At 32.1% G+C, this 18415-nt stretch overlaps 2 protein-coding genes across 2 annotated transcripts; one reads left to right on the top strand and one right to left on the bottom strand.

The window, feature by feature from the left end:
* The first annotated feature begins 1437 nt into the window (after positions 1 to 1437).
* LOC101210838 lies at positions 1438 to 2977 on the top strand. Its single transcript, XM_004139918.3, has 2 exons — positions 1438 to 2140; positions 2216 to 2977. The coding sequence occupies exons 1-2, from the start codon at positions 1964 to 1966 to the stop codon at positions 2690 to 2692; spliced, it is 654 nt and encodes a 217-aa protein (XP_004139966.1). The 5' UTR covers positions 1438 to 1963; the 3' UTR covers positions 2693 to 2977.
* A 6770-nt stretch (positions 2978 to 9747) lies between these two features.
* Positions 9748 to 11688, bottom strand: LOC101210597 (frataxin, mitochondrial). Its single transcript, XM_004139917.3, has 5 exons — positions 11348 to 11688; positions 10859 to 10931; positions 10703 to 10750; positions 10523 to 10617; positions 9748 to 10130 (listed from the first exon to the last, which is right to left on the bottom strand). The coding sequence occupies exons 1-5, from the start codon at positions 11671 to 11673 to the stop codon at positions 10001 to 10003; spliced, it is 672 nt and encodes a 223-aa protein (XP_004139965.2). The 5' UTR covers positions 11674 to 11688; the 3' UTR covers positions 9748 to 10000.
* Between the last annotated feature and the right edge of the window lie 6727 nt (positions 11689 to 18415).

Genomic DNA, 18415 nt, shown 5'->3' with positions numbered 1-18415 from the left:
TTCATTTGAAATTTTTTCGAATGTGCAGTATATGTTCTAATTGCTTTACCACAACGTTCTAAGATGGATCCTTAAAAGAGGCTAGAATGTATGTTAGATTTGATTCCCCATCAATTATTAAATATCTTGAACCCTTGACGAGTGATGTATTTACTACTCTATTTTCTGATTGTCATTTTAACGAGACAATTGTTCCAACATAAGGAGGAAGAATTAAGAAGTTGGAAAAAAAAATTACATGGAATGTATCATTATTGTCTCATTTAGATCTTTGTACATATCAATGTGAACTTGAAGTTAAAAAATAATTCTTTTACAAAATATAGCAAATCAGTTACTAGATGAATTTGTAGATGCAAAAAAGGGTAAGTAAGTCACATATAAAAGCTGCAAATGTCCCATAAAAAATTGATATCCTAACACAACAAGTTGTCACTAATGAATCTAGAACTCGCTAGAAGGGTGGTAGACAAGTGGGTTTCAAAGATATATATCCTCGAAAAAGTAAGAGAGTCAATAATTTGATCAAGTATATGAATGTTTTAGAAAAAGTCCAAAATTTGACTCCTCGCAAGAATATCAAAGAAAATAAAACAACTGAGGATAATAATGAAACTTCAATAAATTATGTTGTGATAGGAAAAAATTGACAACATTTTTGCATATAATGTTGCTCTTGATATTATGTAAAAATTGAAGATTTTGAATCAAAATCTATTGAAGAATGGCGACATAGTAATTTGTATTTGTGGAAACAAGCAATTGTAGGCATAATTAAATTCACTTTCAAAACGTAAGTTTTTGGACTAGTAGTTCAAACACAGGTGTCAAACCTATAGGATATAAATATGTGTTTGTGAGAAAAAGAATTGAAGATAATGAAATCGCAAAATATAAAACAAGATTAGTTGCACAAGGTTTATCACAAAGACTTCATATTAATTATAAGGAGACACATTCTCCGATGGTGTATGTAATCATATTAAGATTTTTAACTGGTTTGGTTGTGTAGGAAAATCTGGACATGCATCTTATGGATGCAGTCAAAATATATTTATATGGATCTCTTAATAATGATATTTATATGAAAGTTTCAAAAAGATTTAAGATACTTGTTTAGCAAATATAAAAGATTTATTTATTTTTATTTTTTTCAAAATGTTATTTGGTTATTTCAAATATAAAGATCGTGAAGAAAATCGTTGAGATATTTATATAACCAAATCTAAACGATCATGTTCCAAATATAAACGATCGTTTTTCAAGAATAAATGATCGTGTACCAAAAAAATCTTGAAAAAAAAAATATTGAGATTTGACTACCTAAATCTAAACGATCGTGTACGAAAAAATTATGAAAAAATTTATTTAGATTTGACTATTCAAATTTAAACGATCAAATCTAAACGATTCTTACCAAATAAGTCTTTTTAAAAAATCGTGTAAATTTGACTTCAAATCTAAACTATCAAATTTATACTATTGTAAGAAACAAATAATCTAAACGGTCGTTTTTCACATATATTACGCGTGATATTTATTTTTGTATTTTTATCGTGCATCTGTCTTCTCATTTTTGAAATTATGGTAAATATTTTAGTGGTTTATTATATTTTTAAAAATATTGCTGGGCTACATAGGTGGTGATAGTTTCGTTCCATAATTTTACAACAATATTTATTATTTTGTCCAATTTCTATAATGTCGCCGCCTTCCTCGGTAAAGACACGCGCATATATAAAAAAAACTGAGTTTTGTAGTTTTTGAGTATTGCTTCTTATGGTTTCAATGATTATGCCGATAACGACTATGCCCGTCCGTATGTACTACTTCTACTTCAAATCGCAATCCACAAACATACAAATCCACGTTTCCGTCTCTTTATATAGTGTTTGAGAAACCAAAGAAACTTGTCTATTCGAACAATAATAACATTGTGCTCTGTTTCCAACCCGGCGTTGACATGGCAACCGTTCGCCACACCAAACCCACCACCACATTGGCTGCTTATCTTGATCTGGAGGACCAACAAACCCAATCTTGCCCCACTTGTCGCTGCTCCACAAATTCCGCCATTTCTCTCCGGCCAAAGCCAGCTCTCTCTCGGACTGCGAGAGCCATCGTCTTTGGTACGATTCTGGTCAGTACTGAATTTTGGTGTCCTTTATTTTTTTTTAACTTTATTCCTTTTTATAAATATTTTGTTCTGATTTAGATCAAAAGAGTTCGTGAGAGAAAAATCCACCGTCAACCGAAATCTGACGGTCGGAAGCGAAGTTTGTCGCTGGATTCTGTAAGGGTTCCGGTAAAGGAAAACAGGGAATTGGTGAAAAAAGAATTGGACGGAATTAATCAAGAAAACAGAGAGATTTCTCTTTCATCTGGTTCAATACAATCTTTTTCAATTTCAATATCAGAACCCAAAATTTCGAATAAGAAAACAGGCTGTGGGATTGAAGCCATTGGCGTGAAGCAGAGAGAGGTGGAGTGGAGCAGGAGAAGTTGCTATGCATTCAATTCTAGCGTTAGATTGCTTATGGTGAGTCTTGGAGTGACAGTGATGCAAGGCAGAGTACTCGGAATTTTGATCACATCAATTTCGGTCTACTTTTTTGCTTGGATGCAGATGGAGGATTGTTGGTTGAAGAAGAAGGCAACAAAATGTATGGAAAAACGAGAAAATAGGCATTAAATCTTCGACATGAAAAAACTTTATCGTTTGTGGGAGTTCTCACTAGTCAAAAGGACTGTGTTTTCTGTTCCTCTTCTTCTCCGTTCCATTCTGTTTTCTTACGTTTTGAGAAGTCGTTTCCTTTAAGCCAGGTGTTGGATTTTCATGTTAGTCGATCAATTTGGTTGTGGAAGTTAAACCCAATAGCAACGCTGGGTTTAAGTGTTGTAATCTTAAGGCATCAATTACTCATATGGCTTTTATAGTCGTACAATTAAGGGCAAAATGAACTTTAGTCTAATCAAATTTACAAAATGATTCTAAATAGTGACTAACTTAACTTTTAACTAATGAATGTCAACTGTACGGTTAAGTGTTGAGGTAGATGAAATGACAAGGCTAGTTCATTTAATTACCTGTTAAAAATTTATTCAATTGGTTAGAAAATGTATTAAAATTTTAACTTTTTAAGAACACAGTAATAAGCAAAATTAAAATTGTTTACCATTTATAAAAGATCTAAACTAGTCACCGATGGTAAGAAAAGCCGGTGACTATGGCTCACTGTGCTGGTACGGACAACCAAGTCTCCTTCATGCCAGAGCTTGATTCTCCAACCACTAATCTTTCACCACCCAACTATTCCTTGCAAGCAAGAGCTCCAATTGCACTTCCACCACCCGTTTTCCTCCAACTCCCTCACTTCCAAAGTCCAAAAATCCCCACATCTTTCGCCACCAACTTTATGCTCCGTTACACCTACAACCAGGGCATTGGGGTTACTCCACTTTACGGCGTCTAGCACACTGTGGATCACGTGACCGAGGAGAGTAGTGGAAAATTTTGTTGCTTCTCAACTTATCAATGATCAAGATTTGAAGCCATCCAGCTTTTCTCATGGAGCTACTTTTCAAGTGCCGCCCAACTCAGGCGGTGCTGCCACCGTGTCGGAGTGTGATCGTAAAGATACGGAGTTAGAGTTTGGGTTGGCATCCCCATCAAGTTGCCAAGGGGACATGTGGAAGTGATAAAAAAGGAGAAGTTCAAAGACAAAAGAAAAAAAAAAAAATTGTTTTCTAACCATTTACCTGTCAAAATATAAAATGAAAATTAAAAATTAAGTAATTATAATCATTTTAAGAATAATAATTAAGAATATAACAACGTTTAAAAAAAATTGCAAATATAGCTAATAGATTTACATGATCTATCAATGATAGATCAATATTTACAACATGGTTTTTGAAATGTTTTTAAAATGCTGCAAAACATACAAGTGTCAGTTGAGCTAAGCTCATGTTGGCTGCTATATACTTAATTGTTTTGCATTTAACGGCTAAATTTGCAACTATTCCACGAAAATCATTACTTAACATTTTACATTTGGAAAATTGCAATTGATGACCATTTTAGCAATAATAATTAAGGATATAGCAACATTTAAAAAAATACTTGTATCGCTATAAACTTCGTATCAGTGATAGACCAATATTTGCAACATGGTCAATTGGTGATAGACTTATATCATCGATAGAATTTGACAAATTTTGCTATACTTGCAAAAAAAAATTAAAATGTTGTTATATACTTAATTATTTTGAATTTAATTGCTAAATTTGCAACTATCTCCTCAAATTTTATGGAAATGACAAATTACCAAGCCCAACCCAATTGAAATTCTTGGATGACCAAAATGTATTTATAGATAAATATGTGTAATTGCATTTGATTGCTATATAATTGTATGACCACTAATTATCAAATGATATCGATTGCTATTTGATAATTGTCTGATTGTTATTTGATGTACATTATTATCTAATCGTTAATAATACTAATTTACCATCTCATTATTATTTAATTCAATATGATATCATTTACTATCTGCTAACCTTATATATATATATAATTACTAAGTAGTTTATCAATAATCAACTAATTATATCCTATTTTCTTTCAATTGCTAACATTTTTTCTATTACATTATGATTGTTATCTGATTACCATACATTTTTTTTTTTTTTTGCTAATTTTACGCAGATTTTTTTATTATTCTTCATTTTTGTAATCTACATAACATTAGCGATCATCTCATTCCCACTATGAAAACTAACTGTTGGAAGTTTAGCCACAACGACAAAGTACTGATTACTTTGTTTTTTTTTTTCAATTTTAGTTAGCCTTAAGAAATAGACATTTAATTACCATTTAATTGTTACATTCTAATTTTTAATTTTTCTCATTTTAGTTAGAAAAAAACAGCCCATGACACATTTTTTTGCATATTGCAAATATGGTAAATAGGATAAGTAATTAGTGATATCATACAACTAACAGATGAGTGTTAAAGGATTATCAGCTTTTAAATTTGCTACTTTTGCAATTTAGAAAATATAGTAACATGACCCTATTATCACAATTTTTTTTTCTACTTTTGCAAGTGTACCTTTTAGTTAGCCTTTTGAAATAATCATTTAATTTGATTGCCTTCTAATTGTTATCAAATTATCTTCTGATTGTCATAAAATTTTCACGTACAACAAAGTGGATCAGAGCTCCATGTGATACCTCATTCTCTTTTTTCTCGTTTGTATTATGAAGGCAGCAAACTTCGCTTAAGAACTCCCTCCTCCGCCATCATCGTCGTCGCTCTATTAATATGAATGGAGTAACCAAAGAGAAATCAGAAGCTCAGAGTCTTAGAGAATTGACCGAGAAGAGGTTCAAAGATTATTTCAATATCAAGTCTTCTTTCAAGTACGACAAGTGAGTCCATTGCCTCGATCCAAACCTTAACACTGACACTGAGATACTCACTTCCTTTAAGATTCTTTCAGTTGTGGCCGATTCTCCAGACAATTAGTACCAGATTCTTCAAGTGGAGTCATTCGCTCACTACACACTAAAAAAATAATACAAGAAGCTCGCTTTACTGTTGCATCCAGATAAGAATCTCTATTTCGATTTCGAGGAGGTGTTCAAGCATGTAGGTGATGTGTATCATTTTGTATCCGATAAGATTAGGAGGAAGGAAATGGAGTAACTTTGGTATCTATAAAAATAAATCATCATTTTTTATTTGTCCAATATTATTAATAATTTTTACCATATTTGCAATGGTGATATGGGCTCAATTTTATTGAAAGATTTTTTATGTATGAACAAATTTCCTATTATTAATTTACCTTCCACCTTTTTATATAATAGCTATTTATCATCAACAGTATACTAATTATTAATAATCAATAATATTAAGAATTGTAAGGTTTACAATCCTCTCGTAGAAAGTATTCTTAATGTGTTATAGTTTTATACTAAAAAAACATAATTAAAACTAAAAAATGAAAAAGCAGGCATATAAATTTTATTATATTTTGAAAGTTTAATTGCACTATTCCAACTATACTAGGGTAGGAGGAAGGAAAGTGGGTAACTTTGGTATTTATAAAAATAAATTAACATAATTTTTTATTTATCTAATATTATTAATAAATATTATCACATTTGCAATATGCTAAAGGGGTTTAATTTTATTAAAAGATTTTGGTATTTAATGCAAATTCCTTACTTTCTACCAGCTGCAGTGTCAACAAAAAAGAAGTGGTTGAAGAATTATTTTCTAACTGCGTTTTGTGTAAAAAAATCTAGTTGAAGAAGTCTCCAAACACAAGTGGTCGAAGAAAATTCAGTTTAGATTTTTTAATATACGGTAAATAATTTTAATTTTGCTTATTATTGTGTTTTTAAAAGGTTAAAATTTTAATATATCTTATAACAAATTAAATAGATTTGTGCCATGTAATTGAATAAATTAGCATTGTTATTCCATCCAAGTCTTAATGGTACCGTCAACATTTGTAAACCTGAGGCTAAAGTCTATGTTTTGAAATCTTAGGAATGAAATAAACATCAACTTTAAATTTGAATGACCAAAAGTGCATTTTTCCTAAAATTAATTATGATATTTGAGTTTAATTTTATTTGATATTTTTCGTATTACTACTTTTCCTTTCATATTTCTCTTGTATATTGTGTCAGTTAAGAGTCCTTTTTTTTTTTTTGCTAATCATTGTGTTTCAAGGCGAGCTAATTGTTCAACATTATACAAAAATAACATGGTATCACAACAGAGTTTTTTTTTTTATTATTATTTTGTTCAAATTTAGTTGTCTTCATTACTTTCGTTTGAACTTTGTTTCAGCTGACGACCACTGTTGCAGAGACAGAATCCATAAAGCCTCATTTTGTGTTGTCACTTCCAAATCTTCCCAAATTTTCATTCGTGTGCTCCTAAAAGAGGTAAGTGAACTTCGCCCTCAAGTACTCAATCTAGCTTCGTGTTTTTTTCTTCGCTAAAGGGGAAAACCACCAAGTGATGCAACGTCGTGTGTGCAGGATGATTTGGCACCAAACCAATAAATGCCCCAAGCTTAGGAGGGAGGTAAATGTCATATAGTAGGCTTTAAAAGGTAAGTGCGGGCTTCGGGCAGATGGATTGGAAATCCAACCGCAAGCCGAATCCATGTTGGGTTTTGGGTTTTGGGTTTTGAAGCCTAATTTCGGGTCTGTGCCATTTTTTCTCTAATTTCTTTGATTTCTTTCTGTTCGGATTGAAGCAATTACAACCTAATTTCAACTCTAATGGTTAGAAAAAAATAAAATACAATCCATTTGTCATACAATTTAAATAATAAAACTCAGGCTAATTACAATAATGATTACAAATAGACTTAATTTATTAGCCAAAATCTTAGCATATCCATTTTAGTTTCTAATCACAACTTATCTAATAAATTGGTACCCATCATATGCAATTGAGTAAAATTTTAACATCTTATTTTGGGAACGTTATAGTTAGCACAAATGATGTGATCCTGAATCGTTCATGTGAAGACATGAAAGTAGAGGCATCTTATGTAGAGAGTTTACATAAGACTAAACCATGAAATAGTTACATTTTCGTTGTAAAGTTGTTTACTGTTTAAAACTGACTATTTCTTTTTTTTTTGGTGACCTAAATAAACTAATGAATTTTTTTAAAAAATAGTAGATTTTAAAAAATATTTATAACTTATAACAAATTCTATCACTAATACTCATTGATATGCTATCAGTAATAGAATCTAAAATTTTGCTATAAATATTTTAATTTATTTTGCTATTTTTAAAAATACCCCTAAATTAATCTTAATTCTAAGTTAAGTATGAACTTCTGTTCACATGAAATTATTTTTAGATCTGCATAGGTGGAGGTAGCTCAATATCACTGACCCAATAAGTCTCTCATTTCAGGGTTAAGACCAGGTAGATAGTTGGGGACGTAGAGGTGCAAGATATAATTCACTTCTACATGTTATAGGGATAGTAGATAGGTTGTTCCCTTAAGTACTGAGTCCAGGTCTTGAATAAGTGGCTCCACCCTTTGATTGACTCGAGAGGAATTTCATTTATAAGTTGAACAATAGACCAATTGTTCATTAGAGAATTAGTAAAACTTAAGGAACAAGATGTGATCTCAGAGGTACGATAATTTTGACCCAGTCGAATGATGAACTTACTAGTCATGGTTATATTGGCATAAATATATCTATAGTGAAGGGAGTGCAACTATAAGACGTTAGTGGAATGACAGTTAATTAACGAATGTTGATTTACTCAGTCTAAAATAGTTTAGCCAATTACTTCTACTCATATGGAATAAACTTAGAACACTATGATGAAATGATTCGAATTATTCGAAATAGGTAAAGAAAGAGAAACCAACAAATATATGTAATATGGTGGTCAATTTTTTGTTTAGAGACAGAGCGTTATGTTTAAATGTAATTTAAATATCAAGAATATGAATACAAAATCATATTTGAAAGCTTGAAAATGATGAAAATAATAAAAGTTAAAAAGTCAAAATGTTAACTTTTGACTTTGAAATGTCAAACTTTGACCGATAATATATATTTAAATGTAATTTAAATTTTGAGAAAATAAATGTGAATTCATGCTCAAGAGGTTGAAATTAGTCAACACAGACAGAATGATAAAAAAGTTAAAATGTCAACTTTTAACTTGAAAATTCAAAGTTTGAATTTGACTAATTACGAAAAATACCAATTGGCTTAGTGAAAAAAATTCCACTAAGATGAGTGATCTAGGTGTTGTTATATGACGACGACAAAAAGTCCATTAATGGTTAGTAGATTTCTACGTGTTAAGCTTTGATGAAAAACAAACATGCATGTTGCAGTTTGTTTTTTCTTATAATTGTGTTTTCAAAATGATTTTCGGGTTGACCCCTTTAGTTACTATCTTGAGTGGGTTGGATTTGTCCACTCACTTTTAGTTGGTAAAAATCAAACTACTTCACCAAAATATCTTTACCTCTCGATTCCTTCATCCATCAAGTCTCACAACTCTACTTTGAGTATTCCTTCATCCATCAAGTCCCACAACTCTACTTTGAGTCTAGAAAATAGTAGGTCAACTCTAATGATGGCCTAGTTCGTGTTCGACCGGAGATTCAAGTGGTTTTGAAGTTATGATTTAAAAAAGAAACTAATTTCAATTTAAATTAAGTGCTTTTGCATGTTAATTTAGTGTAATTAAAGTAAAATGGATCCAATTTTCATTGTTTCCTCATCATTCCCATTCCCTCTATTTATATAGCCAACTTTCCAAACAAACTGCTTGTAAACTAATTACTAATATATCTTTAATATCCATCTAATATCGTTCCTTTTCATATCAATTTTTTAACCATTTTTAATTTAAAATTAATTTTAACTCGGTTTTCATCCGAATAAAAGATGTAGGCGGATTATGCTTCCAAATTGATGAAATCCTTGACCTGAATTGTATGGATTGATTGTGGAACCGCTGGACGTACTCCTTGTACTCTAGTTGACGTTCTCCCACTTCTCCAACCCTCCCTAACTAATATTTACAAGTCTCAACAAATTAACAATTTCAATAACCATACCTACTCCCTTCTCACCTAAATTCTAATAGATTGCAATATCGTGTATATAACCATACACAGAAATTTTAGCAGTAACCAATAGTGGAAACATACATTACTGACCTTTAAAAAGAACTTTCGTATCATGAGTAATTGAGCCATGCTCAGTTAAGTGTAGGTTAATTATTATTGTTATAGTTGAAACACTGGGAATTTTTTAACATGTGATTTCATATAACATGCAACAGATAGAACGAAATTAAGAAAAGTAGGGCTCTGGTCCATAGTTAATAACATGAACCAAACTGAACGAGCAACATAAATACGCATCTAAATGCTTCAGAACAACCAAACATGACCCAGTTATTTGAAATGACTCAAGAAAGATCAATTGGCTCACCACAAAGCTGCGTCAATTCAGTTTCTAAAAGACTCAACAGGTTTGCTTTGTTCCGCCTATAAATCCAAGTCTGAGAGTTCTGATCCCAATCAAACCTTGATGGACCACTGCAAGATAGTACATAACTAAGGTTGTCACGATGGGTTTTTTTTTTTTTTTTTCCCTAAAAAAGAATATGAACTTCCATCATGAAATAACGAAAAAATAAACAATGAAAGAATACAAGGAGTATATAAAAGGGATATTTTTGTACGATTGATCCTTTGTGGAGGGTGTTTATTATATAAAAGAACTTTTCCAACTTCTGACCCCCCCCCCCCCCCCCCCCCCCCCCCCCCCCATCAGAATAAGATCAAGTAATCTTTTAACGCTCATATAAGTTAAAAAGATGAGTGCTGGACTTCGTCATCAAATGGACAGAAGGTATGAAATGATCTTTGAAACAAATGGAAAGGATAAACATTGTAGATTCTAATCATTCGTGAAGCATAATTCATACCTCAAAGGGGAAGAAAGCCAAATTTGTCTGTTTGGCGTTTGTTTGTTCAAGACATAAGTGCCAAGATTGCCGAGCCTTAAGGTCAGTACCTCATTCTGCTTAATGAAAATCGGACAAATTTAAACATCCATTAATATGAAATGAATTAAACTAATTTTAGAACTACTTAGGCATTCTCACCCCATAGTCCACGTCAAAGCCATCAATTTGGAGATTATCACCATATTCCTGGCAAGCAAAGAAATAAAGTTCACAGAATCTGAACAGCAATTCCTAATTATGCAGTAGTTACCTTTGGCTAATAATATGAAACCAACTTCCATGATACAAATTTACCTCTAATTTCTCTTGCAGTCCCTGTATTGCGAAATCAGCTAGTCTGTGAAACTCTCCCTCCTGCATCAGAGAGCTGCAGCAAACATTAGCCAAGATCACTTGACCTCCTCACTATCAAATTCATTCTATTATTACATTGGAGCACAAGGAAAACTCCATCAGTTACATTTTTAATGTTTACATTCAAAGAAAATTGAACTGATGGCAAGACATCCAAGACTTTATTGAAGGAACACGAAGCAATTTTTGTTTCGTTTAAAATCAGATAAGAGAAAACAATTAAAAACAGGGAAACAAGAATTCACGAATCACGTAGCCAAAAAACAATCAGCAAATAGCAAATGCTTCAAAATTGCTAAAACAAAATTTGGGGGAAAGGGCTGGTACCTACTACTTTCACTTCTACAAGATTTCGCATCAAATACACAGTTTCTCTTAAAATAAGATTAAAATCCCAGAAAAATAAAGGAAAGGAAAAGAAAAAATTACCTGTAATCAATGGTGGCCGGGCCTCGAGAATCATCACCGACTATATCCAGAGGGCGGGAGCAGAAACTTCGTAAAAAAGACGGAGGATGAAATTGATGAACATTATTGAAGATATGGATGAGAGGACTCGAAGCTTCAAGAAGATGAGGGAACTTTCTGAAAGAGCAAGAAGAATAAGACGGCAGTTTCAGTATCCTTGAAAGCTTACGCAGTGGAAGCAGTTTAGCCATCGCTACATCCACCGGCTTGAAGTTCAAACTGCGGAGCACCTCGGTCAGAGTTTGTGAAGACATCGTAAATGGGCCTCTAATAAGAGGCAAGCCCATTTTTCAATTGGGCTGTTGGGATGTAAGTTTTTGAAAAAAATTAAGGGTGTGTTTGGAAGAAACGTCAGGTTATGATAAAATTACTGTTATGATAATATGTGTTTGGGGGAAGTGTAGGTGAAATCACTTGTAAAAATAGAAGTTATTGTCGTCTTTTATATAAAATAATGAGGTCCAAACACATGAGAATAAAAGAAAATTAAGGAAAAAGTAGGCGATTTGGCTAACTTGTGACTAACTTAGAGTGAAAGAGTCTTATCTCTGTTTTACCATGTTCTAGTGATTATATCGTAGGATTTTTAGGCAAAAGAAGTGAAGCTTGGCAATCCAACGTCTAGGCCAGAAGAAGTGTCCTACCAATGCATTCAGCAAAAAAAACTAGGCGTTTAGATGCACTAGCAGACAAAATTGGTTGGCACAAAAGTTAAAAAAGTACAAAAAGACCGTTTGTGAAGCGCCGCTGCAGCTTTTCAGAACTTAAATGGCATGTGGCTGATCACTTGTAACAATACAAGTATTATGGCCTTTTAGGTAGACTAATGAGACCAAAACGCATGATAAATGTGTCAAAACGCGTATCTTATATTGCAAACACATAATTGTTTAGAAATACACTTTACATGAACTTCATGTCTGCTTTTACCCTGTTTTTAGTATCCAAATGCAGAATTATTAACAAAAGAACAAGCTGACAAATCACAGAGGAACTTGCAAGGAGATAAGGCAAGAAAACCAAATCATTACGAGAGAAGAAGTTTGCTAGAAGACAAAAGTGGTAGTTCAAGTAATGTGACTTGATGAAAAGGACAACTTTCAGCCACTGACATAGTTAGAGCAATAGATTACCCGCCAAAAGTTGCTATAAAAGAAGCTATATCTCCATCAAGAAAAAGTGTAAGGCTTATATGGGTCATAAGGCCAGACGTCTATACTGACCGATCGTTCCTAAAGAGTCAGTGGCAAGGATTAGCCTTACCACTGGTTGTAAAGTATATTCTTTTCTTCTCTTTGTTCAATATGTAAAGTGAGAGCTTCTTGCCTAAACTACATCTCTCACCTCCCCTAACTTGTATTCCTTCTCTTCTATTCTCATCTTATTATTTCTTTATATTGTATGTTTCTATATTGTACAGTAGCCGAATGCCTTTATTCTTTAATACAACGTACATTTATACACTTTCAATCCATCCATTTGTTTACTACTCATCTATCTTTAGTTATTTATAGTTTAGGTTTATGATTCATTCTCAATAAGTAGTCTTTATTTTTATTGCTTGTTGTGTTAGTCGAGCTACATTCATCAATTTGGCCAGTGTATGTGGCCAACTACCAGAGAGGGTAAGTAGCAAGGACATGACTAACAGAAGTAAGGAAGAGTTTTCTCAACCTTACGAGATGACTTCCCTCATTTGTATCCTGAAAGGTGAAGAAGCATGGACAATAGGTGCCGAAAGGTTGTTATCCTTAAACGTGAAGCACTTTAAGTAGTATAAATAAATACTTCTAGATATAGATCACTAAATTAGTCTCAGTCATTTGGATCCTGAAAGGAGACCAAGTGTGGCATTCAATGACTTCGAGAGAGGCACGTCTTAATGATGAGATAGCTTAGCGGTTTATATCACATTGAAGTTGTCGTATAGCTTATTCGCTTGATAGTATAAGACATTCCTTCAACCTCTTCCTTAACACAAGTTAGTTCATCCATTCTTCCATTCGGACAAGAACCCTCACTAAGTTAACTTTATAGCCTCTCTAGGATACTTATGTAGTCTTAATTCTTTTTATATTCTTTTAACTCATTTGATAAGTAGACCCTAGAACTAAGCTTTGATATATAAATTCTTTGTGTTCGACCTTAAATCACCCAGGTAAACCTCATTGTTTCGCTTACACTTGGACAAGCATTAGGAAAACTTGCACTTGCAGATGTCACAGTAGGTGGTGGAGACATTGAGAGCATTTTTCATGCAATGATCATGTCAACTCACATGATGAAAAAAATAGTGGAGAGCATTTTGCATGCAATGATCCGTATTCAATAACACGTCATCACACCACCAAAAAACAAACAAATAGCCTACCTACAATAAGTTTGTGTGTTGAGTCCCATGAAACACAATCCTAATTTCCAAACAATCACATTAACAATCCTCACATCTTGGGCGAGAATATTATGGGTTTAAAAATTTAGACATGTACCTCCCTAAGAAACTCATCAAAACGTTTTGTATGAAGATCTTCTTCCACCAGAATCTTCACAGCAACATCCTAAAATTTCCAACGCACACAGAATTAGTCTTAATCACATATTAATAATTTTAAAAAAATGATTAACAGATAATATCATGAGAATAAAGAAGATATATATAAAGAGCAAGTATATTTTGAACATAGAAAAAGACTCAATACCCTTCTAGAAGCGAACATTTTACTCAACCAAAAAAATGATGAGAATGACATATTTTGAATAAGAAAACCATACCTCTCAGCATCATTTCATTGATATATGCTCCGTCCAAATAAACTGTATAATACACATGAGTAGACACTATCTTTTTTAAGATGATTAATATGTATGAGTGTAAAAGTACAAAAGACTTGCCTTCATGCTACCATTGATAGAACTAGCTGCTTGGCTTGCCATTTCTTTCCTTGTTTCCACATCACAACAAGATATTTATCAGTACCCTCAACTGATAACAATTAGCATCAAAGTAGTTTTCTCTTAACAACATAATCAACATTAGGATCATTATACTAAACATCAGTATATATTTGTCAACGTCCTTTGATATTGGATGTTAATGCTAAACATATTATGTAGAAAAAAATACTCCATATTTGTTTAGGATCATTACTAAACATCAACACATATTTGAATGTCTACCCCTAATTTTGAATTACACTAAACATCAAGACAACAACGAATGGTAGCTTAAGATTACAACAACAAATTTGAAGACACTAAAGTTGTATGGCTAACAACATCTAATTTCTCAAAAGAATGAAGATTAATCAAACCAGATATCACTCATTCAATCATGTGAAGAATCATTAACCTAATAGAAAGAGTATCAATAGGGTCATTTACCTTACTCCAAATTCCTAACAAAAGAAGGGGGAGATAGAAGGTCGTTGGAAGGATGGGTTGTGATTAGATAGCTAAAATAGAACTCAATGATTCGATCGTTCAAAAAATATGGACCACTAAGGATCGTTAAAAAAATATGGACCGCTAAGGACCGTTCAAAAAATTTTCATCATCAACATCTACTAAGTGCTTAATATCTTTCAAGAAAATGTAAAGGTGTGTAACAAAAAAAAAAAAGTAAGGAAATACAAAGTACACAAAAAAAGTAATATATTTCACTATGGAAAGAAGTTACAATATATCAATAGCCTTTCAAGAGGGCTCTCTCTCTCCCAAAGTCTCAAAACTTTCACCACAGAGATCCACCCCTAAGGTGTCCAACTCCTCTTATTTATAACTAAGGCACCACTAACTGATTACTCATAATACCCCTTACTGATATCCTACCAATCTTACTATATATCCCTAACTAGTACTCTTAGAATAGGTGGCAGGTGCGGTGCTTTGTTGGGAACATGCACAAGAGGATAAATCAAGGCACCTATTTTCTCATTGCCCACCACATGAAAGTTCATAGAATTCACTCTTTGAATGAGTTCACACTTTTGGGTATCATATGGAAAAGCCTATAATCTCTCCAAGAATTGAGATAATGAACTTTTACTCAAAATAAAGTTAGTTCCTAATATTCTAATACAAAACTCTAAACCCTTAATTTATGTGAAATTGTCAACTAAAAAGTTAAAACAGTTATTTGACAAACTAAACCAAGTAGCCAAGTAGCCAACCATTACCAAAGTTAATGAACAACTTCTCGGGATAATATTGTACAGAAACTAAGCAAGAGAAAAAGATGAGAAGAAATTTTGAGTAGCCCAAGTTCCTCTGTTGATTTTGGTATTTTTTTTCTCTCTACCTTAAGTGTAACTATGGTCCATTGAAAAGCTAATGAACAATCTTTTTCTTTTTCTTTTTTTATAATTTCTTTAGTTTATTTTTTTTCATCATCTCTCTTAAATCCAAAATAACTCGTAGTAGATGGTTTTTCTTGTAGTGGGTAGCGAGAAACTTGTAATATGATTGAGGAGTGAGTATTGGGCATTATCTTGTATCGAGTAGCATGCATTGGTGGAGTATTGAGTATTTCATAGAATGACTAATAATTTTTTTCCATGTCTTCCTATGTAATATGGTAGGCAATTCAACATTCCAATCAGGGATTGTTTGTATAAGAGAAGTTCACCCCCAATCAACTTGCTTTATTCAAGAAGGCAATACTTGGACGGTTTTTGGACATGGACATCATATTTAGTGGCTCATTGGTGCACTACATCTTATTGAGAGAAGTGAAAGATGATAGGCACAAGATCACATGACGTTTGGTTTGAGTGAAACCATCTCTATTCATGTAATGGATGATTTTTTTATTGATGATGGGATTGTGATCACGAACACCTAATTCAACATGTGTCGTTAGAAGGATCAAATGCGAATTGGAAGAGTTAGTACGATCCTTCTAGGGACAGAGGGAGCATAATTTGATAATTATTCATATTATCATAAGACGTCGGACAAAAGTCCCTCGCTTAACAAAAGAGGGAATTAATATAATTCATATTACCATATCGGAAACTGCCCAGAGTGTTCCTTAATCACAGTCAACAAAATTCAGATTCATTGATATAGATTTCAAATGGCACCGATTTATTAAATTGAAATGAACACGTCTGACGAGACAACAAATCAATGAAATTCGTTGTCGGAAACAAGATATAAAATGGTAATGAAACTATAAGATTGTAGTTATATTTAATTTAATTGTGTTCAGTGATGTGGGAACATTGCCCGACTTCGTTTGGTGCTGTCTGTAGGTGACACGCTTTGAAATCTTTTGGATAAAGAAGATGCAAGTGAAGAGAGAGAGAAAAAAAAAGTGGCTCTGCACAGTTCACATGTCTTGAACAAAAAATGTTCAAATGGAGAGTGAAGGCGTGAACGCAACCTTCGCAGATTTTAAATCTCACTCCAAATGGATGATTTCTCACTACATTTTATCCTTCTATATTTTTAATTCAGAAGGTTTATTTGGTTCACATTTTTCCACGGCATAACTTTCTGGAAAGCAAAATAATAAATTTTTCTTTCACATTCTTCAAAACGCTCCTCTATTGACTTGAAAAAATCAGACTTTTTCCTAAAATCACTGTAAGAAAACCAAGTCAAAAAATAATTTGGTGTGCCTGTAGGCTCTAAATTTCAATTTTCAATCTAAACCCTAAACCCTAAACCATCCAAAAAAAATAAAAGGTTAAAAATTTTGTTGTTTATATTTGAGTTTTTATTACATTTTTTGATCCATATATACTTTATTTATACTTCTAATTAGGATTTTTCACTAAATTTTCATTCTTCCTCTTTATCATTAATGGTTAATGTTTATTAATCAATTTAAAAATAACATCATTTTTAAATATAGCTTAATGAGGTATAACATTTACAAAGTATAACAAAAATCTAAAAAAAAATTAGATTTTATAAATGATAGAAGTTTATTAGATTTTGTTATTTGAGAGAATCTATCTATATTTTACGTTGATAGAATATGAAATATTATTATAGTTCGTAAATTTGTTTAGCAGTTTTTTCGGATATGATAAATTTTTTTATGAAGTATTGTAATTAATGAAATTTCACTAGTTTCATCATTACTAAAATTGATTTTAATTTACGCACTCTCATAATTAATTAAAATTAATTAAGGTAGACTAATGCATGCTGAAAGTTTATAGTAAAGAAGTTAAAAGTTTAAATCTTAAAATATTACAATCAAATTGATAGAAACTCGAGCATTGATCGCCAAGTTGTTAGGTTTTGAAATTTAATTAGCAACTAAATTAAAATCAAGCACAAGACTTTAGGTTAGAAGAATGAGATTTTAAAGATTGTGGACTAGATAGAAATTTTATAGATATTTAATATTGACATTTGGATGATCTATACGAATGACCTCCATTTGGAAGTCTGAGTGGAAAATGACCTAATATAGTAGAAAGGTGGTCTTTAGGTTGTGTTAGCACCTTCTAAATTTATCAATTCATCTCTGAAAAACTACCTATTCATTTGCAACTAATAACATCACTCGATGCACAATACTCTACACACTATGCACGATGTTTAATGATCGATACTCAATGTTGTATGCTCTATGTTTTATGTTTTATGTTATATACTAGCTGATATTTAAGTTCGATCATTAATTCTCGATACTAGATACTAGATATTCACTACTCAATGTTCAATGTTCAATACTTTATTGATACTCTATGTTTTATTTATGTTATCTATGCTTGTAATTCAATGCTTGGTACTTAAACAAACACAAATAAAAAGAAAAAGAATATAGAAGAAATGGAGAAAAACATAAGAAAAGTAACACAAAAGGAAAAAAAGAAAAGCAAAAGAAGTTAAGAAGATATGAAAAAAAGGGAAAAGAGAAAAGAAGAATTGTAAAGGAAAATGAAAAAAGAAAAGAAAAATAGAAAAGAAGTTGCAAAACCAATAAAAAAAGTAATAATACATTTAAGATTAAATTGATAATGGTATGGTTAGTCACTTTTGATTGCTTTTTATTTTAACACTGATAGTTCT

This window comes from Cucumis sativus, chromosome 6 (genome assembly GCF_000004075.3).
Source record: "Cucumis sativus cultivar 9930 chromosome 6, Cucumber_9930_V3, whole genome shotgun sequence".
Lineage (NCBI taxonomy): Eukaryota > Viridiplantae > Streptophyta > Magnoliopsida > Cucurbitales > Cucurbitaceae > Cucumis > Cucumis sativus.
This window is presented reverse-complemented; position numbering and strand designations above follow the sequence as displayed.